Here is a 27,116-nt window from a genome sequence, read left to right on the forward strand (position 1 = left end):
AACCAAGCAGACAAAGCCCGTCCCCTAATCCAGTTCACAACCTTCCCCCTGTCGACGGAGGCCTGCCAGGCCTTCAGTCGCATCAAAGCAGACATTGCAAAGGCCACGATGCTCGCCATCGACGAGTCCCTCCCCTTCCAGGTCGAGAGCGACGCGTCCGATGGAGCTCTGGCCGCCACCCTCAACCAAGCGGGCAGACCCGTGGCCTTCTTCTCCCGCACCCTCTATGCTTCCGAAATTTGCCATTCCTCGGGCGAAAAGGAGGCACAAGCCATAGTAGAAGTTGTGCGACATTGGAGGCATTACCTGGCCGGCAGGAGATTCACTCTCCTCACTAACCAACGGTCGGTGGCATTCATGTTTGATAATGCACAGCGGGGCAAGATATAAAACAACAAGATCTTGCGGTGGAAGATCGAACTCTCCACCTACAACTACGAGATCTTGTATCGTCCCGGGAAGCTAAACGAGCCTCCTGATGCCCTGTCCCGCGGCACATGTGCCACCGCACAAGTGGACCGCCTCCGAGCCCTCCACGAGGACCTCTGCCAACCGGAGGTCACTCGCTTTTTCCACTTTATTAAGACCCGCAACCTGCCCGACTCCGTCGAGGAGGTCAGGACAGTCACCAGGGACTGCCAAATCTGCACGGAGTGCAAACCGCACTTCTACCGGCCAGAGAGGGCGCACCTGATAAAGGCTTCCCGTCCCTTTGAACGCCTCAGCATGGATTTCAAAGGCCCCCTCCCCTCCACCGACCGCAACACGTATTTCCTGAACGTGATTGACGAATACTCCCGGTTCTCATTCGCCATCCCCTGCCCAGACATGACCGCAACCACCGTCATCAAGGCCCTCCATGGTATCTTTACACTGTTCGGTTTCCCCGCGTACATACACAGTGATAGGGGGTCTTCCTTTATGAGCGACGAACTGCGTCAACTCCTGCTCAGCAAGGGCATCGCCTCAAGCAGGACGACCAGTTACAACCCCCGGGGAAATGGGCAGGTAGAGAGGGAGAACGGAACGGTCTGGAAGACCGTCCTACTGGCCTACGGTCCAGGAACCTCCCAGTCTCCCGCTGGCAAGAATTCCTCCCGGAGGCCCTCCACGTCATCCGGCCCCTGCTCTGTACAACCACCAACCAGACACCTCACGAATGTCTCCTTGTTTTACCCAGGAAGTCCTCCTCCGGGACCTCGCTCCTGACTTGGCTAGCAACACCCAGACCCATCCTGCTCCGAAAACACGTGCGGGCGCACAAGTTGGACCCGTTGGTCAAGAGGGTCCACCTGCTGCACGCTAACCCCCAGTACGCCTATGTGGCGTTCACTGACAGCCGGCAAAATACGGTCTCCCGACGGGACCTGGCGCCCGCCGGAACCCCACGCCCCCCCCCCCACCCCTCCACAGCACTTCACAGGAGGGTCAGTCCTCCCGCCGCCCCTGCCTAGGCCCTCCCACCCACCGAAGCCCCTACAGGCGAACCCCTCTCAGGTCATCCGTTTGCCCCACCAGGGAAGAGAAACCTGGGCAGTACATTCATCTTGATCACCTGCACCCTCCCCGCTAGGAGAGCTGGAGGCGTGACTCCAATCTCTGTAGGTCCTTTTTGACATCGTCCGCCACATTGGCCAGGTTCCACTTGTGGATCCGTGTCCAGTGTTGAGTAATCCGGATCCCCAGAAAGCGGAATTTGCTTTGGGCTTGTTTGAATGGTAGTCCTGCCAGCTCTGCCCCACCCCCTTTCAGGTTCACAGGGAAGACTTCACTCTTGCTCAGATTGTAGTCCGAGAAGGTTCATGATCCCTTCCATGCCGCTCTGCGGGTCCGAGATGAAGAGGAGCAGGTCATCCGCATAAAGTGAGACTCTGTGCTCTGTCTCCTTTTCGGATTCACTTCCATTTTTTTGCCGCTGTGAGGGCGATCGGCAACGCCTCGATTGCCAGGGCGAATAGGTTCAGGGACAGAAGGCAACCCTGCCTTGTGCCTCTGTGCAGCTAGAAGTATCCAGAGCTGGTGGTATTGGGCTGTACGCTCGCCATGGGGGCGCTGTACAGGAGTTTCACCCATGAGGTGAACCCTGTCCCCAGCCAAACCACTCTCATACCACAATGAGGCACTTCCACTCGATTCTGTCGAAGGCCTTTTCTGCGTCCAGGGGGACAATCAATTCTGGTGTTCCACATTCCCCGGATGGGGTCATTATCATGTTTAGCAGTCGCCTGAAGTTCGCTGTTAGCTGTCTACCCTTAACAAAGCCCGTCTGGCCTTCTGCTACCACCTCTGGTATACAGTTCTCCAGTCTCTTAGCCAGGATTTTTGTGAGTATTTTCGCATCCACATTGAGCGGCGAATTGGATCTGTAGGTTTCGTATTGGATGGGTCTTTGACTTCCATAGTTAAGTGGCTTGTGTTAGCATTGGAGGTAAGATGCCCCTCGCTAGTGAGTCTACAAACATCTTCCGCAAATGCGGGGCCAATGCTGGACAGATTATTGGTAGAAGTCTGCCAGGAACCCATCGGGTACCAGCGCTTTCCCCGTCTGCATGGAGCTGATGATCTCCACGACCTCTCCCAGTTCCAGTGGTGCTTCCAGCCCCCTCCTCCTGCCGTCCCAAAGGTCGGTATGTCCAATCCATTGAGGAGCCGACTCATCCCCAAGTCCCCGTCGGGGGGCTCGGGAGGTGTACAGACCTAGGTAAAAGGCCTCAAACGCATCGTTGACCTTTTTTGGTAGGCTACCAGTCCACCTTTGCTATCCTTCACCTGCACCATCTCTCTCGTGGCTGCCTGCTTTCTCAGCTGGTGAGCCAGCAGATGGCTAGCCTTGTCTCCGTGTTCATAGAAGAACCCCATGTCTGGCAGAATTGGTGGACTGCGTTCCTGGTGGATAGCAGGTTAAAGTCCATTTGTCGATTTTTCCTCTCCTCCAGCTCTACGATTTGGTTCTACTTCCAGAATATAGTTGATCAGTTGTTGTCTTTAAAACAGAGATTAGGAGGAATTGCTTCAGCCAGAGGGTGGTGAATCTGTGGGACTCTTTGCCGCAGAAGGTTGTGGAGGTCAAATCACTGAGTGTCTTTAAGACAGAGATAGCTGTGGGGTGGGATTCTCCGCAATCGGCGCGATGTCCGCCGACCGGCGCCAAAAACAGCTCGAATCGGTACCGCATCGCGCCGCCCCAAAGGTGTGGAATTCTCCGCATTTTGGGGGGCCGAGCCCTCACCTTGAGGGGCTAGGCCCGCGCCGGACTGATTTCTGCCCCACCAGCTGGCGGGAAAGGCCTTTGGTGCCCCGCCAGCTGGCGCGGAAATGACTTTGCCGTGCGGTGCATGCGCGGGAGCATCAGCGGCCGCTCACGGCATCCCCGCGCATGCGCAGTGGAGGGGGTCTCTTCTGCCTCCGCCACAGTGCAAACCATGGCGAAGGCGGAAGGAAAAGAGTGCCCCCATGGCACAGGCCCGCCCACGGATCGCCCCGCGCCCCCCCCCCCCCCCCCAGGACCCCGGAGCCCGCCCGTGCCGCCTTGTCCCGCCGTTCGAAAGGTGGTTCAATCCACGCCGGCTGGCGGGAATCGCGCCCAAGTTCTTGATTAATAAGGGTGTCAGGGGTTATGGGGAGAAGGCAGGAGAATGGGGATGAGAAAATATCAGCCATGATTGAATGGCGGAGCAGACTCGATGGGCCGAGTGGCCTAATTCTGCTTCTAAGTCTTATGGTCTCGCCACCTTCTCTTCCCTGTGTGTGCATGCCTTGTAGGCGATAATCCTTCCTCTGATCACAGCCTTCAGTGCCTCCCAGAACATAGAGGGTGAAAACTCCCCGTTCCGGTTGTTAGTAATATACTCGTCTATGGTCTTGTGATGTTTTCTGGCAGAAGACCTTGTTGGCCAGGAGGGCCATGTCCAATCTCCAAGGGGGGCGTTGGGAACGGCCTGTCTCCAACCTCACATCCATGTTGTGTGGAGCTCAGTCGGAGATTACGATCATGGAGTATTCCGCTCTGACTATCACTGGAAGCACCGATTTCCCCACTTCAAAAGATGTCGATAGGAGTATAGAGTATAGACGTGTATTTACGAAAAAAATGAGAACTCCTTCTCAGCTGGGTACATGAATCTCTATGGATACACTGTCCCCATCTGCTCCGTAATGTCCCTGGTTCTCTAGCCATGCTTGCAGTTCTTCCTATTTTGGGGTTCGATCTGTCTGTCAGTGGGTCCTGAACACAGTCTTTAACCCCCCGCTATGACCAGTAGTTCCTTATCTATGTCGGGGATTTCCGCCATGGTCTTCTTTACAAATACCTTTTTGTCCCAGTTGGGCGTGTACATGTTCACCAGGACCACCGGTGCCCTGTGCTGGACACCGCTGACCATGATGTACCTTCCCTCTAGGTCCATAACCGTCTTCATCGGATTAAATGCTGTCCTCTTGCTCAGTAGTGTGGCTAACTAGCTCTCATCCCGTAACATAAGTGGTACGTCTGTCCCATTCAGCCCTTCCTTATCCGCAGTCGGTCCTTCTCCCTCAGGTGTGTGTCTTGGAGGAAGACAATGTCAGCTTTCATACTTTTCAGGGCAAAGACCACTTTTCACTGGGTCATCAAGTCCCCTGACATTCCAGGTGAGAATTCTGATGGGAGATTTTAGTTCCCCCTCTCCTGCAGAATCAACCATCCTTACATTGTGGCTGTGCCCCTGAACTCCGTGGTTTCCCTTTGTTCAGGGTCATCCAAAATGGCCACGGTCACCGTACGCACCATGAGGCCGGGCCCCTGCAATCCTTGGTCCCCCTTTGCCCAGGGACCCTCCAAAGTGGCTGCTCGCAGTGACATCTTTTTCCACATTTCCCAGAGTGGCCTGCTGAGGCCGGCCAGGAGCCCTTCCCCCACCTGCTATTTTGTTCCCCCTGCCCATTTTCCCCCACCCCTTCTGCTAGCCAGCCTGTCCCCCGTTACCCCTTCTCCAAATCTGCCCCCACTTGCCCCTCTGGTTCCCCCCCCCCCAATCTGGTGTGCCCCCACCCCTCGCCAGGCACTCTCTCCTTGGTTAGAGATGCGCCGCGACTCCCGCCTCACTCATACCTCCAGACGCGCGCTTTTACAAAAGTCTGTTGGCCTCTCTCCAGGGATCGGTCCGACACCCTCCTCCGCCGCCTCTGTTTCCTAATCACCCTCTCCTGTGCTCTGCTGCACTCGCCCCCTCCGTTTCGTGAACTGGTTCCCCTATTCATAACGAGGCGATACACTGCCACGCAAATTGTTCAGACGTTTTCCCCACCTCTTGTGTCCACCTCATCGCTGCCTCCCTTGTTGCTTATCCAGTCCATTCTTTTGGACGAACTCGTCCGCATCTGCAGGTGCAGTTAAATAATGTTGTCTGTTCTGGTATGTTACCCAGAGCCTGGCTGAGTACAGCATCCCGATTTGAAATTGTCCTTGCACAGGGACGATTTTGCCCTGTTAAATTCTGCCCAGCGCTTTGCCAGATCTGCCCCAATGTCCTGATGGACTCTGATCTGTGTCCCTCCCAGCTGCAGGCCTTTGTTTGTCTGGCCCATCTTTACACGGTCCTGGTATATGGGCAACTTGACAATGGGGGGGGGGGGGGGGGGGGGGATAGTTTGGGTCGCTGGTCTCCCTCTCTCGGGAGTGACTGGGAACCCCTTGCCCCGTGGGTCCGCTGACCGCTCATTCGCTGCTCCTGCCCCTTGCCGCCATTTCTGGTGTCTCTGCGGACTCTGAAACTGGCATTTTTGTTGTTCTTTGTATTGTTGAGGGTGAGGGATGTTTTAGTCTGGTTTTTATGGGCTGATTTTGGCTAAAAGTGCCTATTATCTTGTCTTTTGGAGGAGAGCGACCTGATGTGTGAATGCTCAGCACATCCCCGTCACTGAAAGTGAGGTGAACTTAATTTTGAACTCGTATAAAGTTTGGTAGAAAACACAACTATTGAGTACAACTCACGGAGTTTAAATTTCCCCAATCTTTTGCACTTTTTTCACCAATTACAAGATTGTGCAGATTTAAATGGTGTCAAAAAGTGGAAAACCTGCACTTTAAGAAGATTGTCCGATGGGCAGAAATTGAGTATATCGTGTTTCCTTGCCCTCCTGCTTAAAGAAATGAAAGGTGATTTCTCATTGAAACAGATAAAATTCTTTAGGGTCTCAGTAGGGTAGACAAGGAAGACATTTTTCCCTGGCTGGAGAATCAAGAAGAGGGGTCGCTCATCTGAGAAGAGGATACATTTCTTCACTCAAAAGGTTGTGGATGTTTGGATTTCTCAACAGCAGAGACCTGTGTATTTTCAGTATATTCAAAAATAGACCAATACTGGGATAATGGAGGAATATAGGAATGGGACAGGATGATGTCGATGTCAGTCATGGTGCTATTGAATGGAGGAGCTGACTCCAAGGGCCGAATGGCCTACTCCAGTTCCTATTTGTTATGTTCTCATTATGACAGACAAGCGGATTCAATATACTTGTAAACATTAAAAACCAATGGAATAAGTCAATCATTTTTACAACCTTTCAATGCATGTACAAGTGATTGTTATTTAACCGTAATAAGATGCACGATATTTACACACCTGTATGTGTTATAACGCTAGCAGTAATGTAGATTGAATACCCCACAAGTTCCTGAATGTTTGGAAAGCTGTTTTTCAAAGCTTCACTTGTCAGGGAAGCAGCTCCTTCTCCATCTGTAATCTGAAATTAAATAGTTTAGAGCACAAAACAGTCCTCCAACAAGTGCAAGACCCTAATCTGAATACATTATTCAATGTTTTCCATTGGTCTGCTATGCACCCTCCATACCTATGGAGAAGTCCAAGCTGCACTGGACACTGAGGGCGGAATTCTTTGTTCATGGGGCTATGTCCCCACGCCCGCGGGAAAACGGGCACGAATCACTCTGGACTTTCCTGGAGAAAGTCCAGAGTGATTTCCCTTTTTGCAGGGGTCTAGAAGGACCCGGGGGTCGTCCTCGTAGCTCCAGCTGCCAATCCGGGGCCCTGCACTTCCAGCCGGGGGTCCATGCATGCGCACGGCGGTGGCCCCGCTCAACATGGCGGACCCACACCACGGACCGGGCCCGACAATATAGGCCTCCCCGAGATCACGCGCACCCGCGATCGGTGGCCCCGATCGCGCGCCTGGCCGTCCTGGAGGCCCCCACCACGATGACTGATACCCCCGCCCCCCCCACCAGGGCAGCCGTGGACTGAGTCCACAGACACCACTCCGAGCTCTCGCCGAGTGGAACCATGAGTGAACCACGCCGACGGGAACTCGGCCCATTGACCAGCGCCGCGTCGACTGCGCGCGCGCGATTGCCGCCAATTCTCCAGGAACTGAGAATCACGGGAGCAGCGTTGGACCCCATCACGGGTCTGACGCCCATTCTCCGCCCCCGCACCGAGCGCGATTGCAGCGCAGAGGCTCGAAGAATCCCGGCCTGAATATTTAACGCACACTGTGGTTGACTTTCTAAGCCCCGATTATATAGTATTACATAGTTCAAAAGGTTAAATACCTTTGTCACACAAAATAAAGAGCTACTTACAATTAAAAAGAACTATCATTCACCACTGAAGTGTTTCCCCACAAAGAAAGCAATTACTTTCTCACTTAGCTAATTTTTCAACACTACCAAGATATTCCATTCACCAAACTATATGAACATGTTGGTATTCCAAATTTCTGCAATATTTTGCTCTTTACTTACAGCTACTGATTGAAGTGATGATGGAATGCTTAACTTTGCACCATCCTTCATTATTCCAAACAGAACAAATGCACGACCGTGAACAGGTTTTCCATATGTGAATCTAAAAATAAGATTAAACGGTTAAAATGTCATCGAAACAAACGCTCCAGATGTTCTCTGATAGATGAATACACCAACCTTGCAGTGATCGAAACATCCAATTTGACATCATCAACGTAGAAAAATTGCTTTTCCAACTCCAGGGTAACTTCAAAACTCGGCAGCACTAACAAAAACAAACCAAGTTAAAATGACATTTAAAATCACATCACATCAGATCAGTCAAAGTCTCATTCAATGGCAGAGTAGATTTGATGACCCAATTGGCCTACTTCTGTTCCTACGTCTTGCGGTCTTACAATTGGCTCTCTCTCATGCTATTACATGTTTGAACATAGCAGTCAATTTACATACAGCAAGGTGCCACTGCAATGAACTGAATGGCCAGACAATGGGCTGGATTCTCCGATAATGAGGCTAAGTGTTGACGCCGTTGTGAAACAGGTGGAGTTTCGCACGGCGTCATCGGGCCTCCAGGAGGAGCAATGCAACGGCCCACAAAGGGCTCGCACGGGCGCAACGGGAAGCGCCCAAGGGAGCGGCCACCGATACACGGGTTGCATCATTGACGCGACGCCACGGCTGCTGATTAACATTGTCCCCCCCCCACAAACCCAGCGTCCCAGGCAAGAGGGCCACCAGACCAGCAGCCCTGACTGAGGGATGGCGAGCTGGACACCCTCCTGGACTCCATGGAGAAAAGGAGGCTGGTGTTGTACCCCGGGCCGGGACACAGGACAGCAGGCGCCATCGTTTGCTGCTTTTGTATTTCATCCCCACCCCAGAAAAAGTCCGCGCACAACAGCCGGGAGCGAGAGAAGACATGAGGGGAACCACCAGAACTGCGTCCTCTCACCGTGCCCTAGCAGGGGAGCAGAGGGCACTGGACATTGTTGGCGGACCGGAGGAGAGGGGGTTGCTGATGCGGAGGTCGGAGGCGCGCCACCAAATGAGAGCCCCCTGCATGTATGTGGCCCCTCACAACACATGTCTGCCCACCCCACCCCCTCACACCACCACCTCACGCCTCACCCCCGTTCGTCTGTCTAACCATACATGCAGTCTTGCAGGACCAGCCGGCGATGGTCCCAGCCCAGCTGGCGCCCCCCACCCCCAGCCTGTGCCAGGGCCGGTGCCCCTCCAGGAACCCAAGCACCGACGGGGAGGGCAGCTATAACAACAGCCATCTGACCAAGTCGAGCCAGGAAACCACGACCAAGGGAACAGAAACGCAGGGGACAGGCACACAGGAAACCAAGACAATGTGGTAATACCAGGTATGGCAGTACCTGAGAGGTGAATGGCCATTGGCTAGACCTAAGGGTCTACCATTGGCTAATGTACATAGCCTCGCTCTGAGAGGCGGGGTATAAGAACCGATGCCGTCCCAGCAGCCTTCACTTTCTGTATCATCACTGCTGGGTACAGTTCTAGCTGATTAAAGCCTATTAGATGACTCCCCTTCGTCTCGAGAGTTATTGATTGTGCATCAAACAACAGAGGGGACAGACACACAGGAAACCAACATACAGGGGACAGACATAGAGCACACCATGACACAGGGGACCAGCACAGAGGGGGCAGACACACAGGAAACCAACACACAGGGGACAAACACACAACACAACACGACAGAGGAGATCCCGGACTTCAGGTCCGATGAGGACATGGACTTTGCGTCACTGCTGTCTCCTACACCCACCACCATCTCAGAGACTATCACCTCGGCTGGGCTCTTTAGTGAGGAGGCTTCTGGGACACTCACTGGTGAGCACCACACAGTTGTCCCAGTACAGCAGGTGGAGGTAGGAGCAGCCGAGGAGCCAGACGGTCGGAGGGCAGCCCGGCCCCAGCAACCAGCTGCCACCCGGACGGGTCCCGGGTTCCTGGAATAGCCACTCCCATCCATAGAACATGCGCAGTCAGAGACCCAGGAACAAAAGAAGGGGATGTACCGTCTGGGGACCCACCTCAGCATAGTGATAGAACCCGTAGGCCAGAAAGATAGACACCAGTTACTTTGGCACGGGTGAAGGGCACATTTTAGATACAGGGGCTAGGGCACAGACTGTATATACCTCTGCACATTAAACACATGCTATCACCGCTGAAAGCTGCCTCTGTGCTCTGTCCGATGGTTGCGGGAGATGGGGCGGTAAGTGATGGCCACTGTGGGTGAGGGGTGGTAGACGAGTGAGGCCCAGTGGGTGCGCCGTGCAGCCCCCCATTCCCCAACACCCCCCCGGACGTCCCCATCACCCAGCGATACGACAGGGCCATGTGATGGACTGGCGAGCTCACATGCAGGGATCACCAAGGTGGGAGGTGCTAATGTGGGCATGACTAAGACATTGACTAACAACATGGAGCTCGGAGCTCACCGCAGAGTGGGCTGTCATCATCCTCCATGCAATGGACCCTTGCTCCTCAGCCTCCTCCAGCACATCGCCCCTCTGCTGCCCGATGTTGTGCAGGATGCAGCAGACCACAACGATGTGGCCGACCTCCTTGCCTCGTACTGGAGGGTCCCTCCATCTTCAGGTCCCCGAAGCACCTCTCCAACACACCCTGGTTCTCCGGGTTGGGGTGTGTGCGCAGAATGGGGGGGGGTCATCCCTCGAACGTGCCAGGTATGAATGGTTGCGCCAAGATAAATGAGTCATGTACACTGCCACGTACCGGCGCATAAGTGTCGGATCTTCTTCTGGTGGTCACAGACCGTGCCTGTACATTCATGGAGTGGTAACCCTTCCTGTTCGTGAACATCGGCCTCTCACCCGGCGGTGCCTGTAGGGCGACATGCACCTCATCGATGACCCCCTGGACCTAGGGGATCCTGGCAATGGCAGCGAACCCAGCTGCCCAGGTATCCTGGTGGGCGCAGTCTGTAGGGAACTGAATGTACCGGTCCATAAGGACATACAGGGCGTCAGTGACGGCGCGGATGAACCTGTGCACTGATGCCTGGGAGATCCCGGACAGGACCCTACTCGCCGACTGGAAAGACCCCGTGGCATCGACGTTGAGGGCGACTGTCACCTTGGCGGCCACCAGTAGTGAGTGTCCTCCCTCTATCCCACGCGGTGCCAGGTGTGCCATTATGTGGCAGATATGAGCGACCGTTTCCCGGCTCATCCATAATCTCCTCCTGCATGCCCGGTCCGGGAGTTCCTGGAAGGACATGTGGTGCCGGTACATGCGGGGCCTCATCAGGCGCCTCCTTGACACCTACCACCTCCTCCTCGTCCTCATCTTGTTCCGCTTCCTCCTCCTCCCCATCGTCCCGTTCTTCCTTGTCCTGTCGGAAAGGCGGCCCTCCAGCCTGAGCGGCTGGCACCTGCCCCTCTGCAGCCCGCTCCTCTGCTGCAGCCTCCGCCTCCTCTCTGAGCCACATGCGCACCCGCTGTCACAGGGTTACATGCAGGGGAACGGCCCTCGCCACGACGGCCAACATCGCTGGATGGTTTCCAAACATTATGATCTGCAGTGGGTGAGGGGACACAGTGTTACCATGGCTCATACACCCATGCACAGCCAGGTACCATGGGCTACATGGTGAATCTGGTTGGCACTGCGCATCCCGGCCACGCATGTCCTCCACCCCGCCCCCGTCGGTGCCCCCGCTCCTTGCGCCCTTCCCTGCTGCCAGGGCCACCGTTTGATGGCACTGCCTCACTGGGGCTTCCGTTGGTGTGGCCCTGGGTGGTCACCCGGTGGGTACCACCAGTTGGATCGGGTGGCCGAGGAGGGGGTCGGCACCCACCCATATGGCCGTTAGCGCTGCGTTCACCCAGGGGCCGGCATGGGTGCCCAACAAGATTGCCACCGTAATGGCATGAGCACCACCCTGTCATTTTGGGGCCTGCCTCCCCCTTCCCCTTCCCTCCCCTGACCCTGGCAGGGCACCCCCGTCCACAGAAGCCACGGCCGGTGTCAGTTGCAGGAGCCCGCAGTCCCCCCACGCCAATTCCTACCTCCTCTCACCGCCGCATCAGCCAGCACGCCGGCATCATGAATTTTTGTGTGGGGTTACAACCATGCCATTGGGACTTCGGCCCATCCAGACCGCAGAATCGCTCAGGCCCCAGAGAATCGGTCGTCGGGGCAACTAATGTGCTTCTCCGGGCCGTGCGGCAGGCGCCGCGATTCCGTCGTTCTGGGGGGTGCGAAGAATCGGAAATCGGCTCTAAACCGGCGACAAAGCCGATTTCTCCAGCCCAATGTTTTTTGTTTTTTTTTATAAATTTAGAGTACCCATTCATTTTTTCCAATTAAGGGGCAATTTTAGCATGGCCAATCCAACTAGCCTGCATATCTTTGGGTTGTGGGGGTGAAACACGGGGAGAATGTGCAAACTCACACGGACAGTGACCCAGAGCCGGGATCGAACCTGGGACCTCAGCGCCGTGATGCAGCAGTGCTAACCACTGCACCACCATGCTGCCCCAGTCCAATGTTTTTGATGTTCTTTGAGAAAGAAATGTTGGCCAGGCGAGGAAGAAAGTTCTTCTGAATTTCTTCAGCCAGTTCGACAAGACCTTTTGCATCACTCTAAGCTTGCAGGTCTTGTGTGACATCGGAGATGATAGAAATCAATAGAGCATCACCTCAAGCCTTGTTTATCCGATAGAGTTGGTGCAATCTGGAAATAGTGACCAATAATGCTTACAGATCAAATAATGCTTACAGATTAAAATTAATTGCATAATCACAAAGGCAAAGTCATCCATGAGACAGTGCAATCGAGTAGCATAAACAAATTACAGATCAGCCACAATTCAACTGAAGGAGCGAACAGGCTTGAGGGGCTAAATAGTCTCTTCCTGTTCCGATGCCCAAATCAAGCAAAAGTCATTTAAAGTGTTGAACCACCATTATCCACAATGAAATCTGTTAATCAATTTCTTTCCATTAAAATTATTCTTTGATATATTTAGGGCAGTAATATTTACACAGGTCAAAATTAATACTTTTATTACAGATGTTCAGATGACCTATTGGTTGAATAAAATGATTTAAAATCAATAAAACGATTTTTAAAAATCAAATTGAATTATTTCATTGTATCATTGGTATACACTTATCAACAATGATCGAAGAACAAAGAACAAAAGACAGTACAGCACAGGAAGCCTGCGCCGATCATGCTGCCTGTCTAAACGAAAACCTTCTGCACTTCCGGGGTCCGTATCCCTCTAATCCCATCCTATTCATGTATTCGCCAAGATGTCTCTTAAATGCTGCTATTGTATCTGCTTCCACCACCTCCCGCACATTACGTTCCAGGCACTCATCACCCTTTGTATAGAAAACATGCATTGCACATCTCCTCTATACTTTACCCTTGCACCTTAAACTAGTAATTGACTTTTCCACCCTGGGAAAAAGCATCTGACTATTCACTCTGTCCATGCCACTCATAATTTTGTAAACCTCTATCAGGTCGCCTCTCAACCTCCGTTCTTCCAGTAAAGAATCCGAGTTTATCCAACCTCTTCTCAAAGCTAATACCCTCCAGACCAGGCAACATCCTGGTAAATCTCTTCTGTAACCACTCCAAAGCATCCACATCCTTCTGGTAGAGTGGTGACCAGAATTGTACTCAATTCCAAATGTGTTAATCAATGGAAATCTGCAGATTTGAAGAGACCCAAATGTGATGTTACACATATGGCACAATTATATCACAAGCACAGAATGAAAAGAAACCAATGTCTCGTACAGCCACTGCGCTGCACCTGGCACGATCCGGGCGTGGGGTGATTAACAGGAAAGGCCAAAATCGAGATTCGGGCTGGATACAAACCATTTTGAGATTCATTGCTCCCTTTGGCAAGTTCCGGATCTCACCCAAAAATTGCAAGAAGGTCATTAAGCCGAATTTGCATTCATTTCAATCTCATTAGCATTGAAGTCAAACGCAGTAGCGTCCCAGGAATCAACCAACTCCCAAGTGAGAAGTCATGTCGGCTTAATTTAGTATTCGACAGACCCCTGCTGCAGCTTCTCTCATAAAAATCTTTTTCAATCTCTCTGTCTGTGAGCAGCCTCTAGCTTCACAGCTGAAGACTATTTCAATGAAGGAATCCGCCTTGTTAATTGTGATAGAATTTCACACTTCTGACTCCTCGAAGAAACAGGTGCTACATCTGAGACGATGATTAGTGGACTGGATAGCCTGCAACCTTTGATGCTTCAACAGTGTGCCTGTATTCTGGGAGCACCAGCACCATAGAGGCAGCTACCAATAATCTAACACTAAAGAGCAGAGCTTCACCCTCTCGCGGTTAAAGGGTAAGTGTCTGGATGAACGGAAGACAGCTGAGCATGAGCACGTGACACGCAGTATGATGACACAGTGGTTCGCATGGCTGCCTCACAGTACTAGGGACCCGGGTTCATCCCAACCTCGGGTGGAGTTTGCACATTCTCCCAGTCTACATGGTTTCCCCATGTGCCCCAGTTTCCTCCCACAGTCCAAAGATGTGCAGGCGAGGTAGTTTTGCTATGCTAAGTGGTGTCCAAATGTTAGGTGGGTTTATGGGGATGGGGTGGGGAATTCGGCACAGGTAGAGTGCTCTTTCAGAGGGCTGTGCAGACTCGATGGGCTGAATGTCCTCCTTCTGCAGAGAGTATATACTAATGTTGATGGCAGAGATCTGGGGTCTCGGGGTTCCTGATCTGGCCAGGAGTGAGTGTGCAGAATGAGATTTGCCACAACTGGCTCGCTAGACGGCACTCTGAGAAAAGGCGGGACAGTCATGGTAAGGGTGGGGGAAGTCTGTGGTATTTTAGGGTCCTGGGATGGAAGCTCTAACTGATTGTCAGTCTCTCTCCGTCTCCAATCCCTTCCAGATACAAAGATGTTTGCTGGTGTGCATCCCGCGGAGGCTGCCCTTGCTCTGCTTGTGGCAGCTGAGATGGGCAGACACCGAAGGTGGCAGCAAAACCAACACAGACTGGAGGCTGCACCACCTGTGCAGGGGGCCACCACACACCTTGACGACCTGGCCACCCAATAGGCTGAGGAGGAGCCAGAAGGGGAGGCCAGTGACAGGCCACGGTGTAATGCAGTCATTGGTTCTTCCATAAGCTGACGGACAGCATAAGCCATAGATGGCTATGTATCAGCAGGAAGACACTGCGACACCTATAACACATAGGAGCAGAATTAGGCCGCGTGGCCCATCGAGTCTGCTCCACCATTCAATCATGGCTGATATTTTCTCATCCCCATTCTCCTGCCTTCTCCCCATAACCGCTGATCCCCTCATTAATCAAGAACCTATCTATCTATGTCTTAAAGACACTCAGTGATTTGGCCTCCACAGCCTTCTGCGGCAAAGAGTTCCACAGATTCACCACCCTCTGGCTGAAAACATTCCTCCTCATCTCTTTTTTAAAGGATCTCCCTTTAACCTGAGATGGTGTCCTCTGGTTCTAGTTTTTCCTACAAGTGGAAACATCCTCTCCACGTCCACTCTATCCAGGCCTAGCAGTATCTTGTATGTTTCAATAAGATGCCCTCTCATCTTTCTAAACTCCAACGAGTACAGACCCAGAGTCCTCAAACGTTCCTCATACGACAAGTTCTTCATTCCAGGGATAATTCTTGTGAACCTCCTCTGGACCCTTTCCAAGGCCAGCACATCCTTCCTTAGAGATGGGGCCCAAAACTGCTCACAATACTCCTAATTGGGTCTGACCAGAGCCTTATACAGCCTCAGAAGTACATCCCTGGTCTTGTATTCTAGCCCTCTTGACATGAATGCTAACATTGCATTTGCCTTCCTAACTGCCAACTGAACCTGCAAATTAACCTTAAAAGAATCGTGAACAAGGACTCCCAAGTCCCTTTGTGCTTCTGATTTCCTCAGCATTTCTCCATTTAGAAAATAGTCTATGCCTAGATTCCTCCTTCCAAAGTGCATAACCTCACACTTTTCCACATTGTATTTCATTTCCCACTCTCCGAGCTTGTCCAAGTCCTTCTGCAGCCCCCATGATTCCTCAGTACTACCTGTCCCTCTACAGATCTTTGTATCATCTGCAAACTTAGCAACAGTACCTTCAGTACCTTCTTCCAGATCATTAATGTATATTGTAAAAAGTTGTGGTCCCAGCACAGACCCCTGAGGCACACCACTAGTCACCAGCTGCCATCCTGAAAAAGACCCCTTTAACCCCACTCTCTGCCTTCTGCCAGTCAGCCAATCCTCTATCCATGCCAGGATATTACCCTTAACGCCAAGGGCTCTTAACTTATTTAACAGTCTCCTACGCGGCATCTTGCCAAAGGTGGAAATCTAAAATAAATCACGTCCACTGGTTCTCCTTTGTCTAACTTGCTTGGTACCTCATCAAAGAAGTGACAGATTTGTCAGACATGACCTCCCTTTGACAAAGCCGTGCTGACTCAGTCCTATTTTACCATGCACTTCCAAGTACTTCGCGATCTCATCTTTAATAACAGACTCTAAAATCTTACCAACGACCAAATTTGTCAATTGATCAAACTGATTTGTCCACTGGTTCTCCTTTGTCTAACTCCCTTGTTACCTCCTCAAAGAAGTGACAAATTTGTCAGACATGACCTCCCTTTGACAAAGCCGTGCTGACTCAGTCCTATTTTATCATGCACTTCCAAATCCCTTGCGATCTTACCTTTAATAACAGACTCTAAAATCTTACCAATGGCTGAAGTCAGGCTAACTGACCTATAATTTCCCGTCTTCTGCCTCCCTCCCTTCTTAAACAGTGGTGTTACATTAGCTACCTTCCAGTCCTCTGGGACCCTTCCTGCCTCCAGTGATTCCTGAAAGATCATCACTAATGCCTCCACAATTTCCTCAGCTATCTCTTTTAGGACTCTGGGGTGTAGTCCATCCGATCCAGGTGACTAATCCACCTTCAGACTTTCAGTTTCCCCAGAACCTTCTCCTTAGTAATGGCCACTGCACTCACCTCTGCCCCCTGGTTCTCCTGGAGCTCTGGCATCCCACTGGTGTATTCCACCGTGAAGACTGATGCAAAGACCTATGCCACGTTACTGCGGATATAGCACTCTGTGGAAGAGAAGGACACTTGTTCCCGGCGGCCATGGTCACTGCAGCACTAAACATGCCTTTGAGTGAGGGCTACTTAGAGCCCATGAGTATCCCCACAGGTTTCCTTGTCATTCTCCTTGCATGCAAGTCCCTCATCTTCCACTTGGTTAATACCAGCTGTGGCAGGATGAAGTTCGTAAGTGTGCATTAATTAAGGACCTCAAGTAGTGGCAGGGCAGGAATAGAGCAGCCAAGGGCCGTCCTGTGGCAGATTTAATCGGGCTGAAAGTGATGAGGCATCAGGATCCACTTTCTCCTTTGGGGGAAAGATGACTGGTGATGATTTAACCTGAGGATTACCACACCTCAGGCGAGGAGCAAGGTTGAGGAGGCGGGACCATCATGAATAACCTCAGCCAGTACGGAAATTAAACCCGTGCTGCTGACCTCGCTCTGCGTCACAAACCAGCTGTCCAGCTCATAGGAATAAAAGCAGTTAAACCACATTTTCCAAACTGTAGCACCTCAGTTAATTTAAAACTAAGCCAAGAAATGCTTTGCCTTCAATATCTATTTTAATCAATCATTTAGGACAGAGAGATAATAGACTATTACACCATTTAAATTTCCTCACCATATTCCTTGACCTCGAATTCAGTTGTGTAATTTATATGACTGGCCTCCTTGTAACTTGCAGCAATCTTCCAGATTCCAATACTGGAAAATATATCAATCAAGTAATTTTATTTTAAATTCTTTCTTGATACGTTACACAGATGTCAAATCTTCCAATAATTACAATTGTAAATGTGTTTAATCAAAATATATTCCCCATAATTCTCAAGATAAAATGAACTGTCCTTAGTTTTTGTTTCAAGCTTAAGGCCACACGGGACAAAAAAATCCCAAATCAACAAGGTGCTTTCAATTATTGAAAAAAAACATAACTGTAAATGGAAACAAAGGAAATTTTTATTCTCGCAATTCTTTTCTACCTTAACTACTGAGTAAAATTCCAAATAATGAACAGATATTGGATCAATATGAGTCAGCAGCCCACCAGAGGTTGAGATAATTCCTGCGATTTAACACAGTTGGTCAGCTGTGAATCCACATAATGAGCAGGATTATCTACGCTACCCACTGCTTATTTTGCCGTGCCAGAGGTGGCCCGCCATTGGCCGGCAGCAAGATTTTCTGATCCTACCGTTACCAATGGGGTTGCCCATTGAATGCACGCCTCACCGCTGGGAAATCAGAGGTGGAGGTGCGCCATTGGCGGACTGGAACATCACACCAGCATGAATGACCAGAAGATTCCGGCCACTGTCTCATACTGCTCCCTCTGAGGCTAACTCTTAAATCCTCTCGCTACTCTCGCATTGCTCTCTACAAATCGTTCTTTTATCTTCTTTCCCCTCTTGCACTGTACCCTCTTAGATGTGCTCTTTTATCCACTTGCCACTCCTCACACTGCTCCATCTCAGACTCATGTATTTTAATCTCGCCACTCTCACACTGCTCACTTTCAGACTCACTTTTTTCGCCTCTCACCAATCTTGCAGACTCGCTGCCTCTCAGACTCGCTCCTCCACCCTCTCGTTGTTCCCACATTGGGAATCCACATTGGGCTGATTTAGCACAGGGCTAAATCGGTGTCTTTTAAAGCAGACCAAGGCAGGCCAGCAGCACGGTTCAATTCCCGTACCAGCCTCCCCGAACAGGCGCCGGAATGTGGCGACTCGGGGCTTTTCACAGTAACTTCATTTGAAGCCTACTTGTGACAATAAGCGATTTTCATTTCACATTGCTCCTTCTTAGACTTGCTCTTTCAGTTTTTTGCTGCTCCAGCAATGCTCCCTTGCAGACTTGTTCTTTTATCCTCCTGTGCTTCAACTCAAACTCACTTTTGTATCCTCCCACCGCTCTTGCACTGCTTCCTTCACTCATTCCTTTATTCTCCGACGGCTCTCGCACTGGTCCTTCTCAGAATCCCTTTTTTATCCTTCACCACTCTCATATTGCTCCTTCTCAGATTCACTCTTTTATCCTCTTGCTACTCTTGCACTTCTCACGCTGACTCGTTTTCTTATCCCCTCGCTGTACTTGCACTGCACCCTCTCAAACTTGCTTTTTTATCTTCTCGCACTGCTGCCTCTCAAGACTTTCTCATTTATCTTCTCACAGCTCTCACATTCTCCCTCTCAGATCCGCTCTTCTATCCTCCTGCTGCTCTCTGTGATTTGTTCATTTATCCTCTCACCACTCCTGCACTGAATTTGCTCTTTTATCTTCTCACTGCCCTCACACTGCTGTCTCTCAGATTCACTCTTATCTCTTCACCACTCTCAATGCTCCCTTTAAGACTCACTCTCCTATCCACACACTATTCCCTCTGACTCGCTCATTTATCCTCTCTCTGCTCTTGCACTGCTCTCTCTCTCAGATTAACTCTTCTGTGCCTTCACCACTCTCACTGCTCCCTCTAAGACTCAATCTTCTATCAACTTGTGGCTAACGCTGACTCGCTCATTTATTCTCTCTCTGCTCTTGCACTGCTCACTCTCAGACTCCCATTTTTGCCTCTCAGTCTCACTCTAGGTTCAAAAACAGTTTCTTTCCCGCTGTTACCAGACTCCTGAATGACCCTCTTATGGGCAGTGCGGTAGCATAGTGGTTAGCAATATGACTTCACAGCGCCAGGGTCCCAGGTTTGATTCCTAGCTTGGGTCACGGTCTGTGTGGAGTCTGCACGTTCTCCCAGTGTCTGCGTGGATTTCCTCAAGGTGCTCCGCGGAGTTTCCTCCCACAAGTCCCGAAAGACGTGCTGTTAGGTAACTTGGACACTCTGAATTCTTCCTCTGCGTACCCGAACAGGCACCGGAGTGTGGCGACTAGGGGAGTTTCATAGTAACTTCACTGCAGTGTTAATATAAGCCTACTTGTGACAATACAAATTATTATTATTATGGACTGAATTGATCTCTCCACGCATCTTCTCGACTGAGTAGTACTCCACTCAGTTTGCTTCACCTGATGTCTATGTTCATGTATTTACCTTGTGTATTTATCGCATGTCGCATGTTTTTTCATGCATGGAATGATCTGGCTGGATGGTACGCAGTACCTCGGCACACGTGACAATAAATCAAATCCAAATCTTTTATCCTCTCGTACACTCTCATTATCATCCATCTCTGAACTCATCTCCTCCACTCATAGTTTCAGAAAAATCCAATTTAAATTATATTTTAAGATAGTTTGTGCAATTCTGGACAAATTTTTCCATTACTCTTGCACCCTTTAAGTATGATATATTTCAAATTCATGTTTCACAAATCCCAAAATTAGTGTCAGAGTCAGTACTTAAATCTCTTCCAGCCCATCATGCACTGAGTATGATTAATTTGCAGTAACACATAGATCTGGATTTGCCCGATCTGGAACTGTACCTTCTTCCAGGACAATTAGGTGGAAATAATGGCTCCAACAAACTATCTCTGAAAAATACTGTATGATATTTCAGTAAATTATGCATTTGCCACACATCATCCAAAAGTGCTTTGCTGCACATGTGCTGATATCATCCACACGGATAATAACTTCAGAGGACCACTATGCTTCATGTTATCATTGTGTGATTGCAGGAAAACCAACTGAACTTTCTGCACAACTGCCATGGCAGTAGTCTTGAGTGAAGCTATTCAAAGAGTAAATCAAAAAATTTTTACTAACCTGTCAATTGATCAAACTGATTTGTACCGCAGCCTCCATAACACACAAAATGAACACAGCAAGAAGTCTGACAACACCAGGTTAAAGTCCAACAGACAGATGAAGGAGTTATGCTCCGAAAGCTAGTGATTCACAAAAAATCTGTTGGACTTGAATTTGGTGTTGTAAGATGTCTTCCAATGCCAGCCCCAGTCCAACATCTCCACAACACAGAACGAGGAGTGCAACAACTAAATTTAATTTTAAACACCAGAAACACGGAGAAAAAAATATTTCATCACATGAATCTCCAGGGCAACTTAACCCAAGTTCCAAACTAAAAATACAATGGCTGGGATTTTCAGTCTGTTCTTGCCAGTGGAATTGTCTGGTCCCACCAAAGGTGAGCTCCTGTGACAGGTTCCGCAGCAGCGGGACAAGCGAGCTACACCGAACACTATAACTCTTGGTGGGACTGGAAAATCCCGCCAACGGCCAATGACGAGTCAATTCGGCCGCCAGAAAACACGCAGGGGGTGGGCAGAAAATCCCGCCTAATGATTGTAAAATTCCCACCAGTACTCACACTTGGAAGGAACTAGGTATGATAATCAGGATGATTATCATTTGCTCACACCTATAATGCTGTTACTAGGCAGCATTTTCATTCCTAATGTGACAACCGACTGCATCATTCAATGTATTTTGTATGATGCACAGTTGTGAAAAGGTTCTGGATTATGAACTGCCAAGTCAATGAGAGAAATGTTTCTCCACAATGCTTTGGCAGCAAGTTCCAATTTTACAGCATTTTTTGACACTTACTTTACAATCTCGGGTACTTTAAAGGTGCTTCCAGTAATGCCAGTATTATCTTTGGCAAATACTTCATCCCTCCTCACAATAACGTCGTGTGGATTCTGAAAGAAAGACTTGTTGTAAAAAGAATTCTGTCCTGACCAAAACAAAACAATTGAAAATTATGGCAGCAGGTGGAATTCCAAAACATTGCATTCATTTGTTTTAACAAAACTGACTTTTCAAAACATCAATATATTTGTTATTTGAAGACACCGAATATAATTACTGAAATAGATTGTATAACCAAGTAAAATTAATGTTCATAAGCAGTAGCCCATCATATTTTAACTTTTAGGTGCTTCACAAAACATGGTTCTGTGAAAGAAAAGTGGGGCGGGATTCTCCGTTGCCCGACGGCGATATCGTAATTGGCGATCGGGCGGAAAATCCCTGTTTACGACCGAATCGGAGGCCGTGCCTGCTTTTGGATGCTCCGCCCCCCTCCAAAACGGCATCATCGAGGAGTACGGCGCACACCAATGGGACAGCTTTAGGACGTTACCTGAAGGCCCTCCCCCGATGGGCCGAGTTCCCGTCAGCACAGGGGACATGTGCTCTCAGTTTTCGGGAACCAGGCGTGGCGACTGCGGAATGTGTCCAGCGTCGCCACAGTCGCAGGGGGGCTGGCGAGGGGGGCACTTTCTGGAAGGTCGGGTCCACGCGCAGCCGCCGCCATATTATACGCCGCAACCACTGCAGGTTGTCGCCATGCGCGGCCACGAACCTGACAATTCTCCAGGCGTTTATATCGGGAAGGCCGTGCGTTTTACCTGGCACGGTTGCTAGCCCCTCGGTCGGAGCATCGTTTTTCATCGTAAACCTCTTCCTCCGGACATAGCCTCAAAATCGGAGAATCCAGCCCATGGTGTTTGACTGATTTTTTTTAAAGAGTTCTTTGAGGGAGTAACAAGCAACAATGATGGATGGGAGCTAAGGTCACTCACTATGGCAATGGAAGCTTACTCCCTTGAATCACCAGAGCAGCAATGCGTTCACTGGCACCAATGTGCTAGCCTGGCACACTGGCAGTGCCCACTAGGCACATTGACAGTGACAGGCTGGCACTACCAGTGTGACAGACTGGCAGCGCAAGGGTTCCCAGATGGCACCAGCAGTGCCAGGGTACCTCCCTGCTCCGAGGGCATGCACGAGGGGGCCTCCAATCCCCTGGGAGACCCCCAATTGTGCCATTCTGTCTCACATTTTCAGAGCCTGGGGAGTCTCTCATCGGTTAAGCATACACTTAGTGAGAGCAATTTAATGACCACATTGCGCTCAAGCAGGGACGCAGCATGGCCGTTAAATAGCGGGATTGGTCAAAAACATTTTAAAAAATTTAATGTACCCAATTAATTTGTTTTCCAATTAAGGGGCAATTTAGTGTGCCAATCCACCTACTCTGCACATCTTTGGGTTGTGGGGTTCAGACGCACGCAGACACAGGGAGCTTTTGCAAACTTCAAACGGACAGTGACCCAGGACCGCGATGGAACCCGGGTCCTCGGCACCGTGAGGCAGCAGTGTTAACTACTGCACCCACCATGCCGCCCCTGGAGAGATCAAAAACAAGAACCACGCCGGTCACTGATCTGTTTGAAATCTAACTGGCCCGCTCCCTTGGCAAAATCCGGACCTCCCTCGCCTTCGTATGGTGAGAAACCAATAATCATCACTTAAGCCCAATTGTAGAATCCCTAAAGCGCAGAAGGAAGCTATTCAGCCCACCACGTCTGCGCCAAACCTTTGAATGAACACTCCATTTACGAGTGTCCACCTCATCCTTTCCCCATAATCCCATTACCGAACCTGCAGATTACTGAACATTAAGAGGCAATTCAGCATGGCCAATCCACCTAACCTGCACATCTGTGGGTTGTGGGAGGAACACCCATAGGAAACCCACGCAGACACGGGGAGAAAGTGCGAACTCCACACAGTCACCCGAGGTTGGAATTGAACCAGAGGCCCTGGCGCTGTGATGCAGCAGTACTAACAACTCTGCGACAGTGCCGCCGTTATCCATATTAATGCGATTGACGCACTATCTAACAGCTCCCCGTGATCAAACGGCATCCCATGCAAGTCATCACAAGGACGCTGATTAGTACTCCTTATTAAAAATGAGCAATGGGGGATCCCTGGACAGTCCCGGGGTGGAAGACATCGTTGGTTGTCAGTCTCTCAGCTTCTCCCAATTCCTTCCAGATATTGAACGGTATGAACAATATTTTTGACCCTGCGGAACTTGCCCTCATGGTGCTGCTGCCAGACCAGACGGCCAGATGCCAGAGAAGGCGGCGGGAGCAGTGTCAGCGGAGACTTGAGGCGGTGGCCCTAATGCTGTGCTCCATCCCACACCCGGAGGACTTGGCCGGCCATCAGTCCAGGTTGGGACCTAAAGTAGGAGGCCGTCGACGGCCCAAGGTGTACAAGCGTCACTGGTCCTTCGACAGGTGGCCGACAGCGTGTGTCACAGGAGGCCCTTCCTGAACAAGGGGACAGTACAGCACCTTTGCCATGTCTTTGTGGACTTGGCAGCACGTGGAGAAAGGGGATACCCTGCTCCCGGTGCCTGTCAAGGTCACCACAGCCCTGAACATTTCCGCCTCAGGATCATTCCAGGGCTCAGCTGGGACTCTGCGTGGCATCTCACAAGTTACAGCTCCCAAGTGCATCCGTGAAGTCACGGATGTCCTATTTGCTCGGGCAGCGAACTATATAAAGTTTGAAATGGACCAGGCCCAACAGGATGCCTGGACAACAGGTTTCTCCGCCACCGACGGGATGCCCCAGGTCCTGGGGCTAATAGATGGCACACATGTCGCCTTGCACTCACCAGGCTGTCAACATGAAGGGATTCCACTCTGTGCACATCCAACTCATGTGCGACCACCATGGTGGCAGCACGGTAGCACAGTGGGCAGCATCCAGGATGGGCGGTTGGCTCATAGGGGATAAGGACCTGGCTAATGATGCCAATAGGGAGGCCAGTGACTGATGCAGAGACCCAGTATAACGATGCCCATGCGGCCACCCGGGCTGTCACTGAGTGGTCCATCGGACTGCTCAAAATGCGGTTCCGATGCCTTGACTGCTCTGATAGTGCTGTCCAGTACTCCTTGCCAGTTTTGTGGTGGTCTGCTGTGCCCTCCATAATCTGGCACAGCAGCAGCGTGACATGCTGGACGTGGAGGGGGAGGAATATGTGGCCACCTCCGAGGAGGAGGAAGAGGAGGGGCCGGACCAGGAGGGACTGGAGGAAGAGCCCGGGGAGCTACCACAGAACCAGCCAGAGGATAGAGGACAGGCGACAACGGCGAGGATCCAGCAGGTCCGGAGGACCAGTGAGGAACTCATCCTCACTCGCTTCACATTCACACGGCCTCGTCCGCCACTTCTTCTCTGCCCAACCCCTTTCCGATCCCCCTCACCTCATCCAACTGCATCGCTCCCTTCACCATCCTCCCCTCTCCCAACTCCCACCATTTCCCACCCTCCCAAGGTCTGTGTAACGCCACCCTAGGGTGATGGGATTGTGTCAGCACTGTCAGCGGGTCACTGCCGAGGACAGGAAGGTGCTAATAACCCACAAAGAGCTGAGTACCGTGCTCCTCAATCTATGCCATAGCCAGCCCCCTGCCAGTATGCTGAGTGCTCATTTACACCCATCACCTGCATATGGTGTGCTGGAGGTGGGGAGCGGCAGGAGTCTAAGACCCTCCTGTTCAGAGAGATGGGACATGGGATTGGTGCACGGCCCACATAGCGGAACTGCCAGAGGCGTTGTATACCATGCTATCGAGGGTTGCAGAGAAAGTTCTTGCGTTGTTAATTTTCTTCATGGTGCTGCAATCAGACGATCGGGCGGCCTGGTCGTCCTACTGGAGCGTCTAAGTTTCGGCGGCGATCCTGGTGAGGGCCCCGGCAGTAGTGACTCCGGGAACGTGGTGTCTTCCTCCCAGGCAGTTTTGTCACCCCTAGGCGGCGCTGTAAGGTCGAAAGATGGGCAGAAGGAAGGGGTGCCTGAAGGGGGCGTCAGTGCCTGCTCGGCTCTGGTTCGGGGTTCTGGCGGCAGTACTGACCCTCCGGTCAGGTACGGGGGACGGGACGGGACGGGACGGGACGGGAGTGGCTCGGGCGTGCGTGGGGCTCCAGCGGGCGCCAGGTCCCGGAGGGAGACCGTATCTTGGCGTCCATCGGGGAACGCTACGTAGGCGTACTGGGGATTGGCATGCAACAGGTGGACCCTTTCGACCAACGGGTCCGACTTGTGCGCCCTCGCATGTTTCCGCAGCAGGACGGTTCCGGGTGTTGCTAGCCAGGTTGGGAGCGAGGTCCCAGAGGAGGACTTTCTGGGGAAAACAAGGAGACGTTCATGAGGTGTCTGGTTCATGGTAGTACATAGCAGTGACCGAATGGAGTGCAGGGCCACTGGGAGGACTTCTTGCCAGCGGGAGACTGGGAGATTCTGGACCGAAGGGGCCAGCAGGACGGTCTTCCAGGCTGTTCCATTCTCCATTTCTACCTGCCCGTTTCCCCGGGATTTGTAGCTGGTCGTCCTGCTCGAGGTGATGCCTTTGCTAAGCAGGAACTGGCGCAGCTCGTCGCTCATAAAGGAGGACCTCCTATCACTGTGGATGTATGCGGGGAAACCGAACAGTGTAAAAATAGTTTGGAGAACCTTGATGACGGTGGTTGTGGTCATGTCCGGGCAGGGGATGGCGAATGGGAACCGGGAGTACTCATCAATCACGTTCAGGAAATACGTGTTGCGGTCGGTGGAGGGGAGGGGGCCTTTGAAGTCCATGCTGAGGCGTTCAAAGGGACGGGAAGCCTTTATCAGATGCGCCCTCTCTGGTCGGTAGAAGTGCGGTTTGCACTCCGCGCAGATTCGGCAGTCCCTGGTGACAGTCCTGACCTCCTCGATGGAGTAAGGCAGGTTCCGGGCTATAACAAAATGGAAGGACCGGGTGACTCCCGGGTGGCAGAGGTCCTCGTGGAGGGCTCGGAGGCGGTCTACTTGTGCAGTGGCACAAGTGCCGCGGGATAGGGCATCAGGAGGCTCGTTCAGCTTCCCTGGACGATACAAGATCTCGTAATTGAAGGTGGAGAGTTTGATCCTCCACCGCAAGATCTTGTCGTTCTTAATCTTGCCCCGCTGTGCATTATCGAACATGAAGGCCACCGACCGTTGGTCCGTGAGGAGAGTGAATCTCCTGCCGGCCAGGTAATGCCTCCAGTGCCGCACAGCTTCCACTATGGCCTGGGCCTCCTTTTCGACCGAGGAGTGGCGAATTCCGGAGGCATGGAGAGTGCGGGAGAAGAAAGCCATGGGCCTGCCTGCTTGGTTGAGGGTGGCGGCCAGAGCTACGTCAGACGCGTCGCTCTCGACCTGGAAGGGGAGGGACTCGTCGTTGGCGCGCATCGTGGCTTTTGCGATGTCCGCTTTGATGCGGCAGAAGGCATGGCGGGCCTCCGTCGACAGGGGGGAGGTTGTGGATTGGATTAGGGGTCGAGCCTTGTCGTCGTAATTAGGGACCCATTGTGCATAGTCGCTAAAGAAGCCGAGGCAGCGCTTTACGGCCTTGGGGCAGTTAGGGAGGGGGAACTCCATAAGGGGGCGCATGCGTTCGGGGTCGGGGCCTATGACT

The 27,116-nt window shown here is 51.5% G+C and overlaps 1 protein-coding gene across 1 annotated transcript in view; it reads right to left on the reverse strand.

Annotated features, from left to right (window-relative positions):
• Nucleotides 1-27,116, reverse strand: part of LOC140403205 (complement C3-like) — a 297,922-nt gene that overhangs the window by 222,701 nt on the left and 48,105 nt on the right. The window contains exons 5-9 of the mRNA XM_072490957.1: nucleotides 21,430-21,524; nucleotides 17,525-17,607; nucleotides 7,922-8,009; nucleotides 7,742-7,844; nucleotides 6,603-6,723 (exon numbers count right to left, since the gene is read on the reverse strand). Coding sequence (XP_072347058.1) covers nucleotides 6,603-6,723; nucleotides 7,742-7,844; nucleotides 7,922-8,009; nucleotides 17,525-17,607; nucleotides 21,430-21,524 — 490 coding nt within the window. The remainder of the gene's footprint in view (nucleotides 1-6,602; nucleotides 6,724-7,741; nucleotides 7,845-7,921; nucleotides 8,010-17,524; nucleotides 17,608-21,429; nucleotides 21,525-27,116) is intronic.

The sequence above is a fragment of the Scyliorhinus torazame genome, chromosome 27 (assembly GCF_047496885.1).
Source record: "Scyliorhinus torazame isolate Kashiwa2021f chromosome 27, sScyTor2.1, whole genome shotgun sequence".
In the NCBI taxonomy this organism is placed as follows: domain Eukaryota; kingdom Metazoa; phylum Chordata; class Chondrichthyes; order Carcharhiniformes; family Scyliorhinidae; genus Scyliorhinus; species Scyliorhinus torazame.